Source organism: Anas platyrhynchos, chromosome 18, assembly GCF_047663525.1.
Source record: "Anas platyrhynchos isolate ZD024472 breed Pekin duck chromosome 18, IASCAAS_PekinDuck_T2T, whole genome shotgun sequence".
In the NCBI taxonomy this organism is placed as follows: Eukaryota; Metazoa; Chordata; class Aves; order Anseriformes; family Anatidae; genus Anas; species Anas platyrhynchos.
Window position 1 is genome coordinate 11,997,856 of NC_092604.1, and position 11,839 is coordinate 12,009,694.

An 11,839-nucleotide genomic window follows, 5' to 3' on the forward strand; every position below is an offset into this window, starting at 1 on the left:
TCAAGGGCCCGTATTAACTAACGAGTCTGTGTGGAAAGTGTGATCTGGCTTAGTTTGTAGGGCTTGAAATATTTGCTTTCATTGCTTTATAATTAGGGCTGCTAAAAGTCATGGCAAGTTAATCTGGCACAGACAGTTTCTACCAGGATGTGAGCTAATCTTTCAAGAAGTTTTAAAAATAGCTCTGGACGTGGCATTTTTAAGCTTTCAGAATACGGAGAGGTGCAAGTTAATCATTTCAGAAAGACTGATGTTACACCCATGGGACAGTATCTGTTTCGGGATGAAGGGGCACTGTGTGCCACTAACCTACAAGGCCTCCTTTCTGTGCAGTTAGCTCACTCCTTCACTTCAGCCTTGAGAGTTCTCAAAAGTATTACACCTCTATCTTAAAAGGTGCTGAATTACAGAAAGAAACTAAAGATAAGTTTTTGGTACTTTCCAAACTAGAGATATTTCCTCTGGTAAATTTCCCCCATATGAGATCAGTTAACCAAAAACAGGATGTGGCTCAGAGAGAGACCAAAATTTGAAGCTTAACTTCATTGTAGAGCCATTTCACCAATGCTAGCATTGCAGAGCACTGTGTTACTATTTAAGGTGAATGATCACTTACACATCCCAGAAAACAAAAAAAGATCATAGGGAATATATTTGATTTCAGTATTTTCCTTTTGAAGGCATCCCTGAGCTTGAGCTTTTTAATTAAACAGTTATTAGTGTATTTACAAATGGAATTTAGGCTCAGATGCTATCTGTTTTAAGTGCAAGCAGTATTTTCAGGGCTGAGAATCTCATTTCAGACAGAAAAAAAAAATGCTGCAGATAGGGGTGTCTCACTCAGTGAAAACACAATTTTCAGTTAGTATAAATGATCTGGAAATGTGTATGTGTTCTAGGAACCCTGAAAAACTGGTAAAACACAGGAATGAAAACTTGTTAATAAAGAAGATCCAGCCCTGGTGAGATGCAGTACTTCCAGGAACTGGAGCTGAGTGCTCCAAGTCAAGATCCCTGGCTGTCCATAACACTGATACTAGTTTGTTCTTTATCTTCTATGCTATTAATTCTTTCCAGACTTTAGCAACCCACGCAGTAGGAGTACAACAAAGTTGTAAAATTTCATCAATTTATCTTCAAGACTTTCAAATAAAAACATGAAGAGTCGTGAAATTTGATTTATTGTTATTCTCAGCAAACTTGACAGCTTTGCCACAATTCAATCTTGTCTCCAATAAAAGATTTTAAATGTTTTTCTTGTATCTGCCTGAGCCCACTACCAGTTTAAGCTCTGCTTCATTATGGTGATATCCTGAGGACCTAGTCCAACTCATATTACAGGAGATGGAAAGTTTCCCATTAAATTCCATAAAAGCTGGACTGTAATCCTCAAAGAGACATTGGGAATCATTTTTTTTTCCTTTATCCCCACTCTGCCTCAAAATTTTTCCAGATCATATTCTTTGTAGCATAGTATTATCATCAGCTTCCTAGTAGTTCTAGTACTTTTTTTTTTTTTTCTCCAAACAATAGATGTTCTGGAATAACTCTTCAGCATTTGTCAGGAAAAAAAAAAAAAAAAGAACTACCCATAAAATTGGGCATTATACAAGCCAAGGAATCCCATTGAACAGAAAAGGGTAGAAAAATGTTTCTCTTCTTGTCCCTGATAGTTTCCTGTAAGCAATACTACTTCAGCATAAAAACATCATGAAAAGATTACTGAGCCTGATATTAGGCAACCTAATTATGCAGGCCTCTTTTACATTACGAAGCTTCATGGTGGTATACCTGTCTCAGTCACTACGTTTCTGCAGCGGGACAGACGGCGGGTATAGATGTGTGAAGCTGACATGGAACAGTTTATGACAGTTTCATTAGATTAAGCTCTGCTTTCTGTTGCAGCCTGTCTACATCAAGGGCTTATGCTGGTACTTGTGGTTTTGCTTCTGTTTCTCTTAACATACACAGAGTCTGATCTAAACTGGAAAATTCTTAGCTGCTTATTTCCATTCTTACTGCTTTGGAGAGAACTCTGGGAATGGGAGCTGTGCCCAGCGGGAAGCCTGCCAAAACACTCTTCCAATGCTCTGGATGTAACATGAAAAAACAAAGCTAAGATTCAACATCTTTTGACTATAAAGCAGCTGGCAAAATGTGGATACGCTATTGATAGCTCAGTTCACTTGTACAGTGTGTTACAGAAACTATATAATTATCAGAAAATGTGGTATATTTGAGTGGGACTAATTAGTGGAAAAAAAAACGTGTTTTTTTTTTTTTCTTTCTTGTTAAAGAAGAGATTTCTTTAATAATGTCTTCATTAATTTGCATTAATGAGAGGAATAGAGGGAATATTGGAGACTATGGTAAATTTTCCGTAACCCTGCCAGAAGTTACTCATTTTGTTAATAAGAGCACCCTCATCCTAAAAGATGATCTTTATACATGTAATAGAAGCAGAAAGAGACTTACTATTCACTAATTTGCATTTCTCTTCCACTGAGACCATAATTAACTTTGCTGTTGGAAAGTGACTAACAGCACGAGGCTTATTTTTGCAATAGCATTTTTCAGCATGGTTCATAAACCTGAATAATTTCTATACCACCACTTACAATGTCTATTTGTGCCTGTATTTTATAGGCAAGAAACCTGGGGAACACAAAATTTCCAAGCTTTATCCAAGGTTTCACACTAGGAAAATGGTATTCTACAGAGAAGCAAACCTCCCATCTAAACACTGCTGCAGAAAGAAAACTCCTGAGCGTTCACAAAACAAAATGTCTTTAAAGAGAAATCTAAAAGAGAAAGAAAATTATATTGTAAACAGAGGAGACGCCTGAATGAAAGAGTAAAGTTGGAAGTGGGAGAAAGCCGGCTAAGAGAAAGACAGGTCTATATTCTGAACAGACAGAGGCAAGCAGGCTTAGCGCTTAAATTCTGGAATAGAAAGAGTCCTCTCATGAAGCCAAGTATCTTGGCAGCTTTGCCAGAGATGGGACTCCAAAATCACATCATCACATACAAGTTCCCAGCAGCGTCCTTGGAATTCAGCCAAGAAAACAAACCTTGAAACTCTCTGTCGAATATATGCATCACAAATTGGATGTTGAAACCCCACAGCAAGTGAATGGGGCACAAAGTGATTAGGAAATGAATGCTCCCATCTGTTCACGCTCAGTAACAATGGGTCATCCTGGAAGAAATTGCAGATTGGTTTCTTAGTGCAATGGTTCAGAATTGTGAAAGTTTTCACAAGCTGAAGTTGAATTTTCTTTGTGACAAGATACATACAGGATGGAAATTCAGCATTTTTTAATCTGTTTATCTAAAATCACATCTCAAATTTTCCATTACCATGATTTTTTTTTAATTTTTTTTTGCTTCAAAGCCCAGGCCTGGCCAGCAGAGCCCTGAGCTGGACTGCCCTCTGCCTCGCCCCAGAGCAGTTCTGTTCAGAACTGGACACCAAAATCAGCTGGGGCATTGCTTATCCAGGGCAAATGGCCAACAGACACAATGAAGTGATGCACAGTAGCACAGGTTTCTAAGAACTTGCTTTAAATTCACATGGGTTTAGGAACCTTCCCAAGTTTCTGGTATTAATCCATTTTACTCCTTTAAATTGCATCAGAGATTAATTTGACCCCTCAAGTTTCCATGGGAAGTTTTTGATCCTAGCTCAGTTTTGAGATTCCTGACCAAAACAGAAGCTTGGCTGATCCTGCCAGGCTTCTTCAGTGCCATACAGACACTGTGAAATGGTGAAGTTATTAGCTTTGATAGGAAGCCACAAGTGACACTAGGGACATAAAGAAGATTCCCCCATCAGCCTGGGTTGAACAGTTTTACATAACCACAAGCTCGGTGAGGTTCATGGACACCGAAGTTTGAAATACTGAAAATATTGAAAACATTGACAATATATCTCTGTCTGCATGTATTTGGTGCAGAGGAAAACAGGCACTGCCTTTTCAGTCACTATGTACACAAAGAGGTTCATCCCAGGAGCTGAAATCTTTGCCACAAATATATCTCCAGATTTCTCTTGTCAATGGGAGTAAATGCTTGTACAAGAGCCTGAGCACCCTGGGCAGCTCAAAATGAGCCATGCCGAGGTGGCAGCAGTCAGTATGCCCTTCCCTGCCCCTCCTGCCCCTGCTGTGAGCAAGAGCAGCACTTTCACTAGCTGACTTCCACCCAAAGATCCCAAAGCACTTTGCAAATATTAACAAATGGTACCTCTGCCAAGGTACATTTCCATGTAGCACGGAAAAAGGAGATACATAAGAAAGCTGAAAGTCCACAGGCTTCAAAATAACTTCTCGTACCTAGTGTACAGGCTCGGGTGCTCAGTTAAAGGCATGTGCAACTTGGTGTTCTTGAGTGTTGAGAATTTGTACCCTAAATTGAAGTAGAAGTGTAGATGTTCAACACCTGTGAAAAGTGGGTCCACAGAGTCAATTCTTCAGAGAGTCCAAAGTCTAGAGTAATTATTACCTCAGATGGTACTCTAAAACTGTTGCTGCACATGGCGTGATGCATGTTTGGTGAAAGTTTAGTGAAATTCAGGACCAAAATGGACCTCCTGACTTTCAGTTCCCTTTCAAAAGTATTTATCTAGAGGTCAACCCACATTTGCACTGAAAGAAACTACAAATGCTACTTAATTCCTCAGTATGTACTGTTCTAATATAACAAAACTAACTGGAGCTAGAAACAAAATACCTTTCAATATCACAAAGACTGGTGGCTCCAAACTTTGGGAATTACAGGAACAGTGGAAACGAATACCTATTCCTACCTAGCTGTCAGTGCATGTGTCTGAATATTTTCTAGGACCCTGCAGCAGTAAGCTTTTGTGGAAAATTTTATGATTTGGGCAGTGAAAATGACATTTTTATGGCATATTGCTTTTTATAAATAATGAAGGAAAACTGGCTAATCAGACTCTGGCAGAGACAGACAATACAGGCACGTAGTAAGTGCAACTCTTCAGTTACAGCTGCAGTTTATGCCCAGTCTGTCAGCAGAACTAACATTTATGTCTATACATTGTAAATCACCTTTCAGCAGGTATAAACTGGCATAGAGAAATGTGAATCTCTATGTGTGTGCGGGTGAGATGTTTATAAAATATTTTCTCTTTGATTTTTATTTTTTTTTTGTGAATTGGTAAAAGAAATACTACATCTACAGAACTGGATATCAAGTATAAAAAGTATAGCTTCTCCAAAATAATTGTAACACTGATTTGCGTTAGCCAAGGATGTGCTCTATAGCCTCACAGTATAAATTGCAGAGAACGTATAATAGCCAGTGGAAAGAATGCGCTGTTGAGGTTACTCTTGTAAAGCCAAATTAGACAATACAAGTCCATGACAGGGCTCCTCGAAACCAGCTTGCAGTGTACTACATCCAAACTCTAAGCCTCTCTCTGTTTCTTTTGGAGAACTTTTTACCGGCGCCAGCGGGGCTGCTGTCATTAAGAGAAAACTGATTTTCCATTGTAAACCCCAATTTTTGTCGTTGTCTCAGCTGTTTTTAAAGTGCATCAAATATAAATTTTGATTGCTTTCCTTAAGATAGAAATTGACAGCTTAGTTATCAAGTAGCACATAAAGGAAGCATAGTCTGAACCACAGCACCTGAGGGATAATCTGCATTTCATGGCTTCTAGCACGGGTACATACAACTACTTTATGAATAACCACCTGTGTGTAACAGATACTTCCTGGGATAGAAAAGAAAGGGCTGAATACAGAAACCTTTAATCAAGATTTCTCTGCTATTGTTTTCTAAACTTGAATGTTCTTTTCATGAAAGTTGTGGGGTTTAATTCCTTACAGCGTTTTCCAGGAAATCGGTTGCTGCTTAAACACGTATCCAAATTCCAAGTTCATTCAGAATTTGAAAAGCAAAATTTAACACAAGCAATGGAATTTTGTAATGACCCAGCAATTGGCAAAACCAAACTCTTGGTTCCCAGGAGAATGAAAGAGCCAAACCCAGATATTTCTCCTAATTAGAGGTGAAAACATTATTAAATATCTTAAAAATTGAAAGCATATGTAGCTCCTATAAGGTGGTTTTTTTACTGGAAAATAACTGATGGCCATGCCAAATTTCAGTGTGTTCTCGTGTAAGAATTCAGCGGGAGATTAAGAACACATTTTGCTAGGAGACATGCGTAAACACTAACATTTACATAGACTGTAAATAAGGCTCTGTAGGTAGGGTCAAATGAGAACTCGCAATGGATGAACACCAAGTTGGCAGCCCTCAGAAAGAGAATGATTTTTTAAATTACAAAATAATATTCACTCAAATGAAAAAATGGATTTCCCTAGTATGTGTTCACTCATCTCTTCTGTTCATTTCTACACCCATACTATAAATGAATCTACTGACAGGGTTGTTTGTGGAAAGTTTGAGATTACTTATGGAAAGAGATTTTTGAACTTGAAGTCTTACTAAGGATTAGATCCCAGGGTTTTTTATTTCTCCATCCAGTGCAGGATCCCACCTACAGACTCTGAAAAGAGGCTGTGCCTATATTGAACACTTTTATTGCTATAAAGAGAGATAAATTAATTTCAGTGCAATATCCTGGCTTTTCTTTGCCCAAATACACTGAGGAAACACCTCAGCATGATGAAATGAATTATTTCTCCTCTTCCAGATGATTTCAGATTGTGTTTACTGTCATAACAAAATAAAAATGATGTGATAACTTGGACTTGCATCTTATAGGCTCACATAAGCAATTCTGTTTTTCACCTGGTATTTAACATGATATGTTTTAAAGTCAGGGAGGAAAGAATGATGACAATCACTTAAATATAAAAAGTGACAGCTTTATACAGGGACTTAGCATTCCTCTCCTAAAACTGTAGGGTATTCCTAACTCAAAAGAGTTCTGACAGAGCACTGATCTGGCTCAGGCTACTTAGGCTTTCTGATATATCCAGAAAGTTGTATTCACAGATCATTTCTGCACTGCTAGTAAAGCAACAGCCAGAGAATGGCACCATTTGGCTCTCTTCCTAAATTAGTCACAGTAGTTAGATGCAGCACAGCAGCTTTCATGACCAGACCTAAAAAGTGAATGTTTCATGTGTCACTGTGCATAATAGGGTGGAATTGGTCTGTTCAATCATTTATTAGCTTGGATCAATTAGACAAATTTCTGGTTGCAATGAAGAGGGAAATCATTTTGTTGCACTCATCTATCTAGAAAAATCAATGAAATAGAAATGGAAACTTATGGAAAAATACTTAAATAAAGAACTTAAAGGCTTATTTAGTAATAACCCTTACAGTTGTTATCTCTGGAATTCATCTAATTCATGTCTTACATATCTGCCAAGAGTATTCAAGGAGAATCACGTTAGAATGCCATCTGGTGAATTTTCTTATTCAGAGACTGATCTGGGAAATGTATTAAAAAGGAACAAAAGTATAATGACCAAACTCATTTCACTGACTTCAGTGGGCCCTACTTTTAGAGATTATCTGTGCATATCACTAGAATCAACTCTGAAGTTCATTCTGGAGACTACTTCAACTGTAACATGCTATTATGCCAATAAATGAATTTTAGAAAAAGCCTGTTTACACATGGCCCTTGGCATCTTGCCAGAACTGACAGACTCCAGGTTAGCCATCGCTGTTCTAAGAGAAGTGAGAATAAATTTGGATGGAGTACAAAGCTCTCTGGACAAGTGCATTAATATGGAGGCAGACCAGTAAGCTCACATAGGGACACTGGACTCAGGATAGAATACAAAAGTATAGTAGCCAAACGCATGTTTCTCTAGAACCACTAAAGCTATTAGCCTATGACTCAAAGCCTGGAACATTTGGAGACTTGCACACCATGTATATAAACAACCAAGGAATAGAAAAACACTGTGTACAATTCAGATATAAAAGGGCCTTTCTGATGTCCAGAATCCCCAGTAAGTACAGAATGTGTTTTGAAATAATTTCCATTTCATAATACAGATGAGTCATCTAAGCAGTGATTTTTCCAGGAATTTCTATTTTTTCTGAGATTAATCCTGTGAGTTGCTGCGTACCTCAGGGCTCTCTGACTGCAAATCACTAAGATTAGCATGGCAGTAGATTCTAAAATCAATCCCGTGCTACTTCCATTTTTTCCTGTCTTACTGATTAGATCCAATGGAATTTTCCTGTGTCAAATAGATGAAGAAATAGATGTACCTTTCCCCCATGGTTTTCATATGAAAGCCAGGCAATGCCACATGAGAAAGATAAATCTTTCAACATCAGTATGTACATATGTACACAAACCTCCATACTGCACATGGTTAAATGTCTAAATACACACACACATAAAATACACATTTAAAATATTTTGGCAATCTTGTAATGATCTCTATCTAATGGGTAGATAATACTGGATAGAAGCAGCAACAACAAATAAGATTGAAGATAATTATCAAGTCAGTCGATTTAAAAAAAATAAGTGTAGCATTTTTATACAGTAATTTAATTTGTTAGATCTTCAGGAACAATACAAACTCTATGGGGTCTGTCTCACTGAAATAATCAATAGAATTGAAATTTCACAAGTCATGTCTGAAAACAAGACGTGCTCCTTGTCATGTAAAGCTTTTATGTAAAGTACAGTTCAGAAGTAAAAATGCTTACAGGCAGACTGCCTAAACAACCTCACTGAGCATTTAAGTGTACTTCACTCTGCAGTTTATATCCAGATATTATTGGATAGTGTTATCTTATGCTTCTTAGAAAAGTTTAGAAGATTAAAAAAGTACTCACAGAGCCAAAATTAAAAAGTGCATCTGTGACCTTCTTCTTTCCACATATTAATCACTCTGGACTGAAGATACTCCTAAGAGAGAGGAAAAACTGTGATGTTGAAGTTCTTGGCCATGCTGCTTTTGGGCAACTAGTCAATAAAAATACAAATATGTGCAACTGTACTTTGTATCAAATTATTTTCTCAGTTTTACTGGGAACTAAGCTGATTTGTGCCAGCAGCTGTGAGAATGTAATGTAATTTGGCCCTTCATCTGCCACTTTCCTGGAGGCAAGGCAGGCTTTTTAACTGTCCAATTCAGTCATCAAGTGCCAAAATAGCATTTGTTGTAAATCTACCAATCTACCTATGTTGCAGTAGACATTGGTTCAGTCTACTATGTTTTAAAATACAAATGAATGGCACAAATATTATTTGGGAACTCTTTTTTTTTATTATTTTGGACAAGAACATAGAGAGTATAAATATAGCACTAGTTAACATCAGGAAAAGACAATGGAACATCCACAAAGAGGTATTCCAGAGAAAAGTGTAAAAAAGGAAAACCTAAGGAATAAAACTTTTGTTTTTTTTACTTTTTTTTTCTTTTTTTTTTTTTTTTTCTGCACAGACAGTAGATGAACTGGCTGCTTTCATTTGCAAAGTCATACAAACATAATTTTATAACAGCAGACAAAGATTATCCACAGCAGAAGAGGAAGACATTCTCCACACATATGCAACCTCTGACTTGTCCGCTGTGACAGAGAAGAAGGCGACCACTGCAATGTGCAATAGCCACTAGATGTAAGGATAAAGCCATCTGAACAGTGCAGGTTTTGCAAATATTGTGTAAACATCCCATCTAAAGTCAGTGCAGTTTTGTTTGCAGTGACTGATGTGTACCTTATGAATATAGAATTACCTTAATAACAAGATGACACAGGACAGACAGGTACCTGTGCTGGATTCTGCAGAAACATTTTGCACGGAGGACAAACGTATACGTTAGAAGAAGCATTATTCCTATCCTTTTCCATGGCTTATGCACTAATCCTTAGGCACTTACGCACCATATCTTCCAAACACAGAGGTGTTGTAGCATGTTCTCTTATGAAGATAAACAGAAAACTTTGCGTTTCCCCCAAAAATACAGTCTCAGGGGAGCTGCCTCAGAATCTTGTTCGTGTAAATCCTCCAGTGCTCCAGGTTTACAGCAGAATTAGAGATTTCAAGACTGAAGAGACAGGCTGATGGAGGGTAAGAGTAAAATGAAAGCATTACAAAGACTTGATATGCTGAACTCCTACTGGTTTAGAAACAGGCTGCCCTTTTATGGCTTTTTGTTTTATTATTTTTCATTTCCCTAATTTTTGTTCCCCATATCTACTTCATACAGGTTATATTAGTTTACATGCTGCTTCCCTGGTCTGCTACCGCACATATTTTGCTTCCAGTATTTTTTAGCATTGCAAGATTTCTTCATGCAAAAGAATTACTTTAGGCATCCCTACTTGTACTTTTACATTTCTTTTAGTGGAAGGCTAATAATTCTGAGAAATTCACAGTGCCATTATCAGTACAATATACCCAGTGGTAAGAACCTTTTGAAGTGAGCTGACCTTATAAAATTAAACCGCAGCGTAGCCTAGTCTGTTGAAATATCACAAAGCGTATATGCTAAAATCATAGAATCTAGGAAATTCTAATATGAAGAAATCTCCTGCTTGATACAAATGTTTTAATTTGTAGCTTAAGTTTCACTCAGTACATGCTACCATGTACATGCACTTGCTAGACAATGCCCAGGTTAGTTTGGGGAAAGGAGGACTTTCTCAGGCTGAATTCTGAATTTCCTTATTTCTGTGGTTTTAAACTGCATTTATTTGATTATCTCTCTAAAAGGCAGGAAGCAGCACTGAAGTACATTTCCTATTCTCAGTTCTCACATACTGCATTTCTCCATGGGGAGTAATTTTGCTATCCTTAAAATGCATGCAGCATCCTGACCAACTGGCTGTATCGCTGCTTGCAGACACTCATGCTCAAAACTCTGTGCTGGTCAGAGGATACTTTGCACCCTCTTTATCACACAGTCCTGAATATGAAACCATCTCCATCAAATCTAAAATTTGGCCAAGAATCTGAGAGATTATGGGGTGGCTAAGGTACTTCTTTTTTTTTTCATTCACTAGGCATTTTCAGTAATTGAACATTTGAAAAATGTCTTTCAGAAGTTCTTTTTAGGACATGAGGGGGTAACATACTAATGTTTATAGGACCTACATTAAAACTATGTTCTTGCGCTCCCTCTACTGTTTCTGTCAGAGTGGCAATCTGGGAGTGTTTCAAAAGCTGTGTATATTCCTTTGTATAAGACATAATGCCTAAATTAAAAAAGGGGAGCAATTTCTTCTGGCAAAATATTTTCAAAAATTAAGAAGCATAGTGAAAAAAACAAGTACAAACTGTACTATCTATCTGGAAAATAAGCTTTTATGCACGATTCAATGCCATGGTCATAGCTGGGAAGTCTGTTCCATTAAGAATACTAGCAAAGTATAATTCCATGTGAGTTTTAAATATTATTGTAATACAAGTTATAGTATTGTGACTTATTATCATAATTGCTCAAACAAGTCTTACCAAGACTGCAGGGTTTATATCCAAAATGTGGTCTTCCTAAAAGAGAACCTGTGAACAGTTTTTAAAATAATATATTTTCTCTACACAGATGAATAACATACCAATGCTATCAGAAAAAAAAACAAAAAACAAAAAACAACAACAACAAAAAACAACAACCACTATCAAATACAAAAACTTCAAAAGTATTCAAAATTGGTTGAAATACATCATATACGATATGATAAACAACATCTTGAAAGAGGACTTACCAAATTGGTTAACGACTGAAATTCTTAGCACACCATCAGCAAGGGGAAACACTAGATTTGATCTCTCTCAGAGTGGGGTTCCCCTGTATCACATGCTTGGTTTTTCATTGTAGAAACATGACTATTTTCTTTTTCATCTTGATTTAACACTGCT

General features: G+C 37.2%; 1 protein-coding gene across 2 annotated transcripts in view; it reads right to left on the minus strand.

The window, feature by feature from the left end:
- The window catches only part of TRAF1 (TNF receptor associated factor 1), a 30,693-nt gene extending 20,562 nt beyond the window's left edge, over window positions 1-10,131 (minus strand). Inside the window, exons 1-2 of one of the 2 annotated variants that reach the window (XM_021276362.4) lie at window positions 9,714-10,131; window positions 8,809-8,881 (exon numbers count right to left, since the gene is read on the minus strand). In XM_021276362.4, the coding sequence (XP_021132037.2) occupies window positions 8,809-8,831 (23 nt within the window). In that variant the 5' untranslated portion in view covers window positions 8,832-8,881; window positions 9,714-10,131. The remainder of the gene's footprint in view (window positions 1-8,808; window positions 8,882-9,713) is intronic. The other variant, XM_027470667.3, reaches the window with a different exon arrangement.
- Window positions 10,132-11,839: the final 1,708 nt, after the last annotated feature.